Source organism: Pseudopipra pipra, chromosome 8 (assembly GCF_036250125.1).
Source record: "Pseudopipra pipra isolate bDixPip1 chromosome 8, bDixPip1.hap1, whole genome shotgun sequence".
Taxonomy (NCBI): domain Eukaryota; kingdom Metazoa; phylum Chordata; class Aves; order Passeriformes; family Pipridae; genus Pseudopipra; species Pseudopipra pipra.
In genome coordinates, this window is record NC_087556.1 from 33,268,145 (window position 1) to 33,282,151 (window position 14,007).

A 14,007-nucleotide genomic window follows, 5' to 3' on the forward strand; every position below is an offset into this window, starting at 1 on the left:
GCTCTCACTTTGGATGTTGTAGGATGTGTTTCTCAACATTTTCTCCTGCTGTGCCCGGCACTATTCCACCCATGCAAGGGGATAGGAGAGGGATTTTAACATGGACTCCAGTAGACACAGGTTTATATGACTTTCTGCCTCCAAAGAACTGGGCAGAAGTACAGAGGCATATTTTGCAAATGTAATGTATGATCTCCTCAAATTGTCTATCCATAGACCACGTGAAATAGGCCAGAGGCTACAGCCACAGAGTTAGTATTGAAACTTTGGATGCTTGGCTGATTTCCCAGCTATTACAGTTTTATTTTGCTCCCATCTTTTCCTCCGAATTGTTGTGCTAATTAAGCTCTGCAAATTTCAATCTCTCAGGTTCTTCAATTATGACATTGCAGTCCCTCTATGGCAGCACACTGGAGTGTAGCAGATAGGATATTATGAAGTGGAGACATTCAATGGGAAAATGTCCAAAAGCATTTCAAATCACTTAAGATAATTAAACAAGGGGAAAGAATGTGGCGTGTTTAAAGAATATGAGGTGGTTTTGTGAATAGGATGATGTTGGTGCCTGTGCAGGGGAAACTCATTACCCTGGCTGCTCTCATTCCTTATGTTGTAATGAGAAGGAAGAATTGAAAAACACCTCTGTGAATATCACCTTTGTGAGAGCAGGAGCCCTGAGACCACCACTGCAGAGGTAGCAGGTTTAACAGACTTGTTTATTCCTCTGTACCTGTGAAGAAACACGACAATTGAAGAAATAACAACTAATTTCAGTGTAAAGGTCAAAATGACCTGAATTGAGATGCTTAAGAATTGATGGAGTAGGCTGGTGTCAGTAGGCAGCAGTTTCAATGACATTTTTTATAACTACCTCTATGCCATCCTGTTTCACTCTCCTCTCCTCCCCCACACAGGCAGGGTTTAAAATGCATTGCCAGAGGGGTTTTAATAAGAATTTGTACAACAGAGTGAGGCAGCACTTGGATGGGGGAGAAAACAGGCATTTCATCATTTGGAAGGACAAAGAAGAGGAAGAAGTCCCAGTAAAGGTCAGATGTCTGTGTGAGTTGCAGGAGCACACCTGAGGAGAGGGGAGGCACCACACTCACATCTGAGTCAGCCAGGCACTGCTGGTTCCTCATTGTGATCAGTGCTCCCACGGAGCAGACGGAGCAGTTGACTGTCACTGTTTAAAAAGTCATAAGAATATTCAGTGTTCTTCTGAAAACACCAGTTCTTAAAGTAGTGTCACCATGCTAAGCTGTTAATCAAAGCCAAAGGTAAGCAGAAAATCGAACTTCAGAGCATAGAAAGCATATGTTCCAAAGCCCAAAAGGTTCACAGCATCTTCTCTGTATCATTGAAAGCAATCCTGTGAAAACATTTACCCAAAGGGTGCATTGCTGTGATGTTGAACCCCAGAACAGGGATCAGGGAATCACAGACCGGTTTGGGTTGGAAGAGGCCTCAAAGATCATCTCGTTCCACCCCCTGCCATGGGCAGGGACAATTTCCACTTGACCAGGCTGCTCCAAGCCCCTTCCAACCTGGCCTTGGAGACTTCCAGGGACATGTCCACATGTGACTGTATTTGAAACAAAATTTAAAATAGTGATTGGGGGCTGCATTTCCAAATCTTTCCATGGGATAAGGAGTTGCAAGACCAAAAACAGGTCGTACACCTCCGTGCCCTAAGCCTTGCAGTATATATGCAGAGCCCCTCAGATTCATTCCAAGGCATGTCAGACCTCAGAATCAGAGTCAACAATGCTCCAACTCAGACATGAGGCTGCTTTACACCTTGTAGATCCATTTTGATGGATAACAATGGTGGTACCTTCCCTTATATCTGTATGGCAAGGGCATGGCCTGGAACAGGGAGGGCAACCAAAGGATTTTGATCCTGAAAGACAGACTGAAACCCAAACCTGTGTGCTGCTAGAAACAGGTTTACTCCCTAAGTTTGTCTCACATTTTCTGCTGTATCACCAAGGGAAGCCCTGGTGTCTGCTCCTACTGGGATGATGCTTAGATTTTTCCTGAGTAGCTGACACGAAAAAGTGCACAGTTCTTGTCTTTTTTTTGTAGCCTGATATTCTACGCTTGGTGCCTGGATGGTTAAAGGGGAATTTGATAACAATCTGCACCTATCTGAATGATATATGTACCAAGAAGGAAAGCAATTGTTTCAACTAATGAAAGAAGTGGACTAGGAGAAACTAGAACAGGCTGAATATCGGGAAATGCATCATGACAGGAACATCTGTTGGAATGCAAAGTAATCTCCTTTTGAAAGTGTGGGATCAGCATTACCCCTGACATTTGAAGCTCAATGAGACAGCACCTGATTTGATCTATAACATACTTGGCTTCCAGGGAGGCCCTCTGTATGATCCACTAGATTTTTTCCATCTCTAACTTCTGTGACTGTCTGTCTGACTCGCCCTGGGTGATGAAATATCATTATAACCTTTTGAAATAATATATCGGTGCCTGGAGAGCAGAGACTGATTTTCTCATTTGCAAGTGAGAAGCAGTGTGTTAAATTACCATTCCTGTCATTAAATGGATGGAGTAAAAAATCTGATGTGTTTAAATCAAGACATTTTCCCCCTCCCCAAACAACCCACCTGAGATTTCACCTTGTTGGGGGCCAGGAAGGTGAGGATTAGAAGTTTAAATAACATTCATCATATTCCCTGAGGCTTAGGTTACTGGAAGCTTGTTTGACACTTGAAAATGTTTCAGCAAATGTGACATGTGAGCTTTCTACTGACTTACAGAGGATGAGGAAGCTTGTGCTGTGTCTGTCATAGATCAGGAGGGGCCATGTCCTTCTGGGCCATCAAAGCTTTTACTCATTAATTTGGCTCTGGGAAGTTTGGCCCTGAGCAACTTGGTCTAGTGAAAGGTGTCCCTGCCCATGGCAGGGGGTTGGAACAAGATGAGCTTTAAGGTCCCTCCCAACCCAAACCTTTCTCTGATTCTATGAAATGTGGGGCATAAACAAACAGTTTATTTATTTATTGTGGTGTTAATTCATCTAATTTTTATTTTCAATCATATCCAGCAGCTGATGCAGTTCTCTGTGGCATTTGTTTCTGTCTCTTCAAGCAGGGCAAAATATTGATAATCATCTGGTACTGCTGAGCATTGTAGCTGGCAACATTTGAAACTCTAGACATGGTGATGAATTGCACTATGATATATTAATGTTATTTTGATCCCTGCTCTTTAGAATTACATTGATCCAATTAGGTTAAATAGCTTGCCATCTAAATTAATTTACTTTCGTCTATTAATCTCCTTCACTCTGGGCCAGAACCAGAAATGTAAATCAATCTATTATATTGCATATCTTTGGGGGGTGGGAAGGTAATTAAATTACCTAATAGATACATATACTGGATTCATTGTTTAGTATGTTAAACATTATTGCCATAATTGGAAAGTGAAGTGGTGCACACTCAGTAGTGGAATTTGAGTGCTTGTTACACTTAATTTTCATAACCTTTCACAACAAGCCTTGCTGTCCCTGGGTACTAACACTGCGTATGTGGCTGTAGAGCTTTTAAGATATTGGACATTTTAAAAGTGGGGATAACAGCTCCTTTCTCTGCCAGAAACCATTGGGCTCCCTGGCAACACGTCTCATAGAGGTCTCCAGCCTCTGCAGTGTGGAGAAAACCTTCCCTCTGGCTTGCTGTCAGACTGGCACCAGCACGGCGTGTGGCAGGAAAACAGATGTCTCAGCAGTGATGTCTTAGTTACCGAACCGGAGCGGTGTCAGTGCAGGCTCCTGAAAAGCTCTCTCATTTTCCCAGTGGTAGATGAAATTTCCATGATTTGAAATCATAAAATCACAGAACAGTTTGGGTTGGAAGGGACCCTAAAGCCCATCCAGTTCCACCCCCTGCCATGGGCAGGGACACCTTCCACTAGCCCAGGTTGCTCCAAGCCCTGTCCAACCTGGCCTTGGACACTTCCAGGGATGGGGCAGACACAACTTTCCCTTTGACATTGGGGGACACTTTTTCTTTTCTTAGGTGAGTCCAGCAGTGGAACTCCATCATCTTGGTGCTCTTACCAGTCTTTTACTGGTCCTACTGGGAATTCTTACGTTCAGCCAGTATTTTCCGGGTCGATAGCAAACTTTCCTCCTGATGGGGAGATTGATGGCAGCTGCACCAGGAGTTTGTTTACCTGTTGTGTTTCCTCACTTTAGTAAATAGAATTGTCCATGAAAGGCTCAAACCAAAATGAAGCACTGATGAGAGGGAATGAGATCCAGTGGCTGGAAACTGAACGTTGGCACAGTTAAAATAGATACGAAGTGCTGTGGTTTTATGTTGGGTTTAGTTAAATATTAAAAACCTGCCAGGCTTATGACAGTTTCTTTACCATGAGAGATCTAGGCAAGGGCTCTTTACAGTAAGAAAAAGTCTCTGGTTCCTCAACTGTCATTGTAGCAGAAGATAAATTTGAGTCTGGTGACCCCTGTAATGGGCCAGGTCGTGTTGTTGATCACAGCGCTCCCTTCTGGTGTTAAAACCTATGGATCTCTGAAGTATTTTCTAAATCTGTGCCTGAGGGCAGAATGAACAGCAGCAGAAAGGTCACCTTTATCATCATTGCTGTCAAACACTTTGGAAATAGCAGAGCACAAAGCAAGTATATTGCTCAATCACTTTGCCCTTATGCTACATCTGTTACCCTTGCCTGTGTTTTGTCCCATTAAATAAAAATCACTCCCCCATCTGTATGAAATCCCACTTCCAAAAAGTGCACAGCAAAACTCTCTTGGCTTCAACGATGGGATCTTGCCTTTACAAAGGTAATTAATGCCTGCTAAGTGCAGAACTTAGCAGTTTTGTTATATAAATATTAATGGTAATAAGAAAGCAGCTGCTCTTTGTGATAATGAGACAGTAGGAAACATAGAGGGACTTTTTACAAGAGCATGAAAAATTTAAAATTTAAGGTGAGAATCTGTTCTTGAATACTCAGTGTATTATTGTGTTGGGGCTTCATCTTTTGCTTTGCCACTTTCTTCTTATTTTCTTTTTAGTTTTTGTTCTTGTTACATTCATTTTTTTTTTTACTACCTTAACATAGAGGTTTTTAAAGACAGCTTTTCTCTCCAGTAAGTGTTTGTACAGTTCCTTGTACAACCAGATCCTGATCAAGCCATTGGATACTGATGTGTTGCAAATTAAGGAGGAATGAAAACTGAATGTTTGTTTGCATTCTAGTTTCATTGTTTATACAAAGCACAAGAAATGTGTACAGGGACTGTATAATGGTTTGCAACAGTATATTTTCAAGAGTGCAGCATTAAACAGCTTTAAATAAAAGAAAGGGCCTGGTTTGTTCAGATGAACAACCCAGGGGAGAAACACATCCTTGAAAGGGAACAGAGAGAACGTGGTGAAATGCAAAGCCAAAGATTTTCAATACCCCACACTCTCCACTTTTCAGAAGCTGATGGTGCCATTTATCTTTTGTTTCTTCTATATTGTGCTTCTGCATTTCACCAACATGTTTGTCAAAACTCAAACACGTTTGTGTGGAAGAGCACATCTCAAGACCTATGTTAGGAGTAAACGTGAATGAGGATTCTTCTTTCTGGCTTTGTTAGAAATGCTCTTTAGATAAGGAGTTGAAAAACAGATCAATAGCAAGACTTTTTTTTTTAAAAAAAAGGTAGATGCAACTTTCCCTGTTCCATGAGTTTACTACAAAAAGAGAAATTTTCATAGTTGTCACACACATGCCTCTCTCTGGAGATTTCTGGGAAATGACAATTGCAAGTAAAAATTTTTTGTCTCACTGCCAAAGGCAGGAGGGGAAGTGTGGAAAGAATGGGAACAAAATACCTCATCACAGACATGGGCTCACCATCTCCTGGTACATCACTTTGTGAGATTTCCATTCATGAATATCCTTTTCAGATGATCAGAATAAATCCAGTGCTCTGACTCCTGTGATGTTCATGAAGTGTTCTCCCTTGAGTGTCAATGGAAGAAGTTTTTTCGTTCACCAAGAGCTAAATTAGTCTTTGGGTGGTCACTTGCTGATGAATACAACAGATTATATTATAAAATAAGGAACACAGGCAAAACATTTTCCTTTTCAGCAAACCACCATCACTTAACAACAGTCCAAATGCCCACATTTCCCATTTACTGTAAAATGTGTCGAAAATTTCATGGAAGATTCAATACTGAAATATACTGGCACACAGCCCTCATTTGGAAGAGAAAACTCTGGAAACTTGTAGCCCTTTCACAATTACCACGGGAAGTGCTCATGTCCTGGAGCTTCAGTATTTGGTGTTCTATTTTCCCTTATCCTGGCACTCATCGTGTCCTTAATGCCTGGCTTTGATCTCTGCCTCAAGCAGAACCTCTAAAGGACAGAGTCAAGGGGATGTGGCCTTAATATTCCGTGTGCTCTGTTTTTTTTCCAGGGGCCTGTTGAGCAGCAGCTTCACAGAGACCCATTATTTGCAGGACGGCACTGACGTGGTTCTCGCGCGCAATCACACGGTAAGGTTGCTGTTCCACGGGCAGATGAGGCCTCGGCATTAAAATCCAAAGTGCTCCCTGTCAGGATCCAAGCCCTGGCATGAAACAGCTCCATGTGTCATCTCTTTTTTATTGTTGCCTTCAGTATCTTTTTACCTGCTGTGATCCTACAATGAATTTTTAGAGAGGCTTCGAAAGAAAGATGTGGGGTTTTCACCGGTTGACTTTTAAAATTTGTAAGATTTGTCCAGCTTCCTGGAAATATACCTATATTTGGTAGTTATTGCAGCCATTGTTGATAAGTTATGGATGAAAGACCTGGTTCTGTTGGGAAAATAACCCTAAATATCTGATTTCTCTAGTGGCTCAGGTCAGTGGTTTGAAGGCTTGAGTGTCTCTCCTCACTGGGGAAGCCATGGCTGGCATTTGGGAAAGGGGTTGTTTGGTCAGGTTTATTTCTTTAAACCACACCATGATTTATACACACATATGTATGTATGTGTATAATTATGTACATATATGTGTGTGTGTATAAATAATATATAATAATATAAATATATGTGTATATTTATGTACATACATAAAAAAGATATAAACACGGCCTTTTAAAATAAGTAGTTCAAACCTCCTTTACATAAATCATAAACCCTTTAAGGCAGTAATGTTTTTGTCCTCTGACAGCATGAACAACTTAATAAGAAATAATGCAACAAGCTATTTTAATTACAAAGCTAATCTTTTATCTGCCTAAGTCCTCTAAAATATTTTTTATGTTATAGTATTTATTTATTGACTCTGTCAGCAGAGCCATTGTGCTTTGTGTTCCCATCCATAATGGGCTTTGCTGGTATCAGTGAAAGGAATTATTTCTATGCATAACATCTTACTTCTGAAAAAGCATCTTCATTATAGCTCCAGACCTCCCAAGTAAAGCAATCATTTTGAAAGCTTTCAGTACTTTCATTCTGCTGGATGCTCGTATCTTCTTCAAAATCAGCTTGGTAGAAAATAGTCATTTGTTTCAGAAACAGGAAGGCTGTAGAGACTCCTGAAGGAAGTAAAAGGAAATAAATGAAGCACACAAGTCTATTAGAGATTTACCAGCATTAACAGGAATATGTGTACAGCTCATGACAGGTTTACCTTACTAAAAAAAATATCTGTTTGCATAATGGCAGTTAGTCCTGATTAATAATGACAGAGCGTTTTGCTGCCTGAAAGATATTTTTTTGAGAAAGATGACTGAATTCATTTTTCATTAAATGCTGCAATATGGTTTAGAAAAGATAAGTCTCTATGATTTTATTTTTATATCTTTTCTTCACTGAGGACATCAATACAGCCTGGAGTTGAAACCAAATCCAATTTTCCATTGAAAAGTTGCTTAGTCAAATTCTGCTTGGAGGTCAAAGCAAGTCAGGTCTGTGGGGCTGTCATTTGGAGAGGTTCTCTAGCACACAAGTCATTGTTTGGGTTGTTTTTATGATTTATAGCCCTTGAAAATTCATCAAAAGTTGGTATTTATTAAATGATCTCAAGCAAGAGCAAGGCACTGTTTCAAGTTTGACAAATCAGCCTTGGTAATTATTTTTAGAGGGTCATCCATTTCATATACTAGTTTACAGGAATAAAAAGATTTGATAGGAAGAAAAAAATAATCCTGCAATTCAGTGGAGTTACTGAGCTAGAAATCAATTTTCTACCAGTCCCACTGCAGGCCATGGTCTGATAAGTTTACATTTTCGATATTGAACTTTGGTATCACATAGCTTGTGGATCTCAGAGAGACTGTGAAATGGGCCACAACGAGGAGCTCAGAGTTAATAAAATGACAAGTTGTATGTGGAGGGGAAAAGAAATCAGGACCTTTGCCATAACTGACTCTTTGATAAAGACGCTGGGCTGCAGCAGCAGCTGTGAGGGGAGAGATATCAGCTCACCCTCCCCATCTCACTGGGGACTGTGCTCAGCCCTGGTGATGCTAAACCCAAAGATTGCTTCCTTAGGAGCTCTGAACTGCACCTCTGCCTTGTGCTTACTTTAAACAACAGAATAAACCTATTTATTTTGGGGTTTAGCCTGTTTCAGGGTGACCATAGGAGTCAGTGCTGAGACGAAGGGCATTGATTTTTTTCTGTCTTATCAACTGGATGCCTGTAACTGATAATATTGAAAGAAAGTGAAATAGTGCACTCACACTGAAAACTTTAACCTTCATAGCAATTGTGACTGAAGTGATTCTCCCCCAAAAACTCAGTCTATGACTCCCTTCCCTTCCATTGTGGCTTTATCCTTGCTAATATGTTACTGACTCTTTATGACGACTGATGATAAAAACACCCAAGAGTAAAACACTATTATCCTGTTTCTGCCGCTTCTTTCACTGAGAAAACTATTGAGATTTGTATTTAGCAAGTCCAATGTGGCTGTGCCGTGTTCAGTTGCTCATGCTAGAAATAAAGATGCTCTAAACAAACATTTTTCCTGGTATAACCTTATTTGCAGAAAATTCGTATCCGAGTCATTACATCTTGCCCAGCATTTTTATGGCTTTTGCTTTCTTTACCAAAATCAAGGTGGTCTTTAGAAGGCTTTGTAAGTGAAAACCACGGCCCCAGACTGAAAAGGTTAATTAATGCAGCTGGATGGATGTGAATGGACCAAGTAATAAAAAGGCACAGTGAGATGGCTGTCAGGTTGAAGCAGGACTGATAACTTTCCTTTGCACTAATAAGAGAGGAACCTTTTAAACAGTGTTTTCGGTTTCCAGGTGGCATTCAAAGGAGCCATGAGAAAAGAAACGCTGGACGGGACACAGTCATTGCTTTCCAGCCAGTCACATAATTGGGAATGTAATATAACCTTTAGTCAACAATAAAATTAGCCTTGATTCCAGACAGATATGTGTGTATGCTCAGAAACTATCTCTGTTGTGGGTGCCTTTTGCAAGCAGTGAATTATTAAAGAAATACAATAACCGAGCCACAAAATTAAATTGGACAGTTGCCTCTCAAAATAGAAGACCCTCTTATTCTTGGTTGTTCTTAATAACATGCAGCTATTTGGTTGGGTAATTCAATAAAAGATTTCCTTTCCAGCCTGTTTCCCTTCCCTTTCATTTGCTCTGTGATTTTTTTTCAAATAATGGGGTTGGGATTGTCTTTTTATACTTTTCTTTATACATATTTATCCCTTATGTGGATACAAAGGTGTAAATGCTTTTAAATAAAAATAAGGGTCTATAGAAAGAAGTGAAATGTGGCAGCTGATTTTTTCATCTGATTAATTTTATAAAATATTCCAAATTGTAGCTTTAAATAAAATAACACAGGAAAAGGTGGTCAGTCACATAAATTAAACACCATTGACCCTCTTAAAAAAAATCCAAACTCAAGCAAAACAAAAAACCTCTAGGTTTTTAGGATTTACAAAGAACCCAAGGTTTCCATTTAGGAACCATTTGGCCTGTTAAGCACAGTGAATATTTTGTGGGACATGGAAGGCACTGTCAGTGTGATCCTGAATGCTGTAACCTGAAACTGATAATCCCTTTGAAATAAAAGGGATGGAAACACATTAAAAAAAAATAGAGGGTAAAGAGCATTTATGACTATTGAAATGTTTTCTGTTTTTTGCCATCAGGGTCACTGCTATTACCATGGCACTGTGCAAGGGGACCCCGACTCCTCTGTCAGCCTCAGCACCTGCTCTGGACTCAGGTGAGCCAATATTTCACTAATTCTGCTTAAGAAACCACCCTATAACATGGTGAGGGGGGTTTTTGGTTTGTTTTTTTTTTTTTTTTCCTTTTAATTAATGTATCAGTATTGGTGAAGGGTCTGGAGCACCAGGAGTGGTTGAGGGAGCTGTGGGGGCTCAGCCTGGAGGAAAAGAGACTCAGGAGGGACCTTCTTGCTCTCTGCAACTCCCTGACAGGAGGGTGGGGGTCAATCAGTCTGTTTTCTCTGGTAACAAGTCAGAAGACAAGAGGAAATAGCCTCAAGTTGTGTTGAGAGGTTTAGATTGGACATCAGGGAAAATTTCTTTACTGAAAATGTTGTCAAGCACTGGAACAGGCTGCCCAGGGCAGGGATTTACTCTTTCTGGAGGGATTTCAAGGACATGTGGATGTGGCACTTGGAGACATGGGTTAGTGGTAGCCTTGGCAGTGCTGGGGGAATGGTAGGACTTGGTGGTCTTAGAGGGCTTTTCCAACATAAATGATTCCATGATTCTACTCATTTTCAAATGTTAGCCCAATCTCTACAAATCATTTTCCCCATAGTTGCTCTGAAGAGGAAAAAAAAAAAAGAAATAGATGGGGGGTTTTCCAAGAGCCATCCCTTCTCTCCTGCTGCACATGCCTCTCTATGCCCTTTGTGGCAATGTGGTGCTTGGCACATTTTTGGGCTGGCAGTGCCTGGTGGCCTTCCAGTCCTCCTTGTCCCCAAAAACTGTCTCACCACTGATGTCAGGGCTGCTTTGCAGCTGTGCACTCATGCATGTCCAGCAGCCTCATCATTAGGAGAGGTGGCTCAATAATTGGCCTCATGATGATGCTCAGCATTAGGATTTTAGCTGCTTGTTGTCAGAAGAGTAGCAGATCCCCATCACCAAAAACCAAACCTCTTCCGAGTTTGAGAAAGGAATAGGCTGACAACGTTTTAAGTACACAATGGACACAGTTCAGGAAACAATTATCTTCCTTACTTGGACAATCAGAGACTGGAATTTACTCACAGAGCTGTTCCAAATCACAGTAATTAACTGTAAATTGGCTCTAGTGTTCTCCCTGGAAAACCCAGTTTTCCTGTCAGATTTCCAGCTGTCTCAGCCTTTTCTATGTTTAATTTATCTACAAACAGCATGAGTAGCTGGAATCTTTTTCCCTTGATTTTGCATTTTGTGCAATAGTGGTATTGTCAAGGCTTTTATTAGGGAGCTCTGGGACTGACAGCAGCAGAGAGAGCAAACAGTTGGTTACCAGGACCCCTCTCCCTGTGGGAATAACCCACTTGCTGTATGTGGATAGGATTCCTCTGACTCATTCCCACAGAGAGAGGGGGTTTATGGGTGCTTCTCTATATATCTGGCACCTTCCACAAGTTTATCTAATTAACCCCTTGCATGGATCGTGGCAGTCAACATTCACCTGTCATTCTCATTGTAAAAATATATGCAAAATTTAAAATTATATGTAAAAATATAATACAGTGCTCTCAGTATTTTAGTCGAAGGGATCAGAGTGCTGTAAGGTCCACAGGGAAAAACTCGTACCACGTGGGAGAGGGTCTGCAATGATGTCTTTGTTTCAGAGCTACCTGAAAAATTCATAACTCTCAAGAGAAAATACTCTCCTCCACATTAGAAGTATTTTCTTTCTTCTCTAATGTGCTCTTTTTACAATTGTCGAGCTCACAGAGTTGTTTCCCAGTTTTAGGCAGTCAGATATGTCAAGGCAGCATATGCTGGCAGTGACACTTTTCTCTCATCTGGCACTACTGCAGACAAATCCCCAGAGTGCAAGCTGACAGTATTAGGCTTCTTCTCCGCAGGAAAAAAATGGAACAGCATCTTTTTCAAGACAAAGTTTCAGAAGTTTCCTTTGCAATGCATGTTTTGTTCTAGCAGGAGATCAGCTGAGGATACACCTCAGTGTCTGTGCCCATTTAGCTGCTGCATTTGCTGCTGAGGTTGGTAAATGGGGTGTCCCTTCCACTATCCCAGGTTGCTCCAAGCCCTGTCCACCCTGGCCTTGAACACTTCCAGAGATGGGGCAGCCTGTGCTAGGGCCTCACCTCCCTTAAAACAAAGAATTTCTTCCTAAAATCTCAGCTAAATCTTCCCTCCTTCAGCTTAAGGCCATTCTCCTTGTCCTCTCACTACATTTGTCCTTTGATCTATCACTACATGCCCTTGATGTCTATTAAAAGGCTTCATAATTCACTGTCAGCTCCATGAACCATCCAGGCCTTCTCATTAAAACCAGTCAGGAATAAAAGCCCAAGTGATGTGAGATCCTGAAGAGCTTCGCTGAGGTCCTGAGAGCACTAAGCACCTTCCAGAATCAGGCTCACAGTTCACCTGTGCCACCAAAAAACTGTTGTGGCAATGCATCCCTTGAGAATTTAGGTGGAAAAATGTAGTGGAAGATGTCCCTGTCCATAGCAGGGAGGTTGCAACTAAATGGTTTTTGTAGGTCCCTTCCAACCCAGACCATTCTTTGATTCTCTGATTTATTGCATGTGATCCAGTCTGAAATAATACAAGGAGAAATAGGACAGTTCAAAAGTACATTGTGGCTTACTTGGCTGGCAACTTTGCTAGCTTGAAAGAATAGTTATGGACAGGACAGGACGGGATGGGACAGGACAGGACAGGATAGGACAGGATAGGATAGGATACGATAGGATAGGATAGGATAGGATAGGATAGGATAGGATAGGATAGGATAGGATAGGATAGGATAGGATAGGATAGGATAGGATAGGATAGGATAGGATAGGATAGGATAGGATAGGATAGGATAGGATAGGATAGGATAGGATAGGATAGGATGGGATAGGATAGGATAGGATAGGATAGGATAGGATGGGATGATGTACTGGAGCAGGGACTCTTGTTTTTGCATGGCATGCTAAAGACTGCAAGGTGCAGGAGTAGGGACATAAATACTGTGTGGCCGTGGAGCCCCAGGTGAGGACAGTCCCTGGAGCAGCCAGTGGAAGGAAAGGCTGGTCTCACTTTCAGGCTCTGTTCCTGGCTTTGTGACAGTTTCTAAGTGAATCAGACAAATCTCTCCGTCTCAGTTTCTCCATCTGTGAAATTCATTTAATGATTTTACCCACAGCTGTCACGTGGAGCTGGAGTTAAGGTGCCTGAAAAACATCTATTGAAAGGAAGTGCAGGCTGTTATCTCCCTGAAATCTCAGAGCACTAATATCCCCCCACTCCCACTAGACAGGCACCTTGGGCACTGTTCCAGGTGTGAATAGGTAGGAACTGTGTCTTTTTCCTCTGGATTAGGAGAGTTCATTAAAAGACATGAAACAAGTCATAAAGAAAAGGTTCCCCACTTTAGTGTGCTCTGATGCCTCAGTGCTCAGCAGTAGGCAAAAAAGCAAAAAGGATCATAGGAATTACTGAGACAGAAATAGAAGATAAAACAAGACCCCTCATTACCACTTTATAAATCCATAGGGTACTCATGTCTTGAATTCTGCATGCAGTTCTTGATTTCCCCTCCCCATCCCCACCTCAAAAAATGAAGAGGCATTATATCCAGAAGAGGTACAGAGAAGGGCAAAAATTATGATCAAAGGTAGGGAACAGCTTTTATCCAAGGACAGAAAATAGACTAGGATTTGTCACTTCTGAAAGGAGATGACGGAGAAAAGGGGCAGGATGAATATCATGCTGAAGAGGGGACAATTACTGAATATTTTTCATAACCTCAAAATTAGGAGACATCAAATGGAAC

General features: G+C 41.3%; 1 protein-coding gene across 2 annotated transcripts in view; it reads left to right on the top strand.

Annotated features, from left to right (window-relative positions):
- ADAM12 (ADAM metallopeptidase domain 12) overlaps positions 1 to 14,007 on the top strand; it is a 179,543-nt gene that overhangs the window by 96,307 nt on the left and 69,229 nt on the right. For both annotated transcript variants that reach the window (XM_064663550.1, XM_064663551.1), the window contains exons 4-5: positions 6,470 to 6,548; positions 10,170 to 10,246. In XM_064663550.1, the coding sequence (XP_064519620.1) occupies positions 6,470 to 6,548; positions 10,170 to 10,246 (156 nt within the window). The remainder of the gene's footprint in view (positions 1 to 6,469; positions 6,549 to 10,169; positions 10,247 to 14,007) is intronic.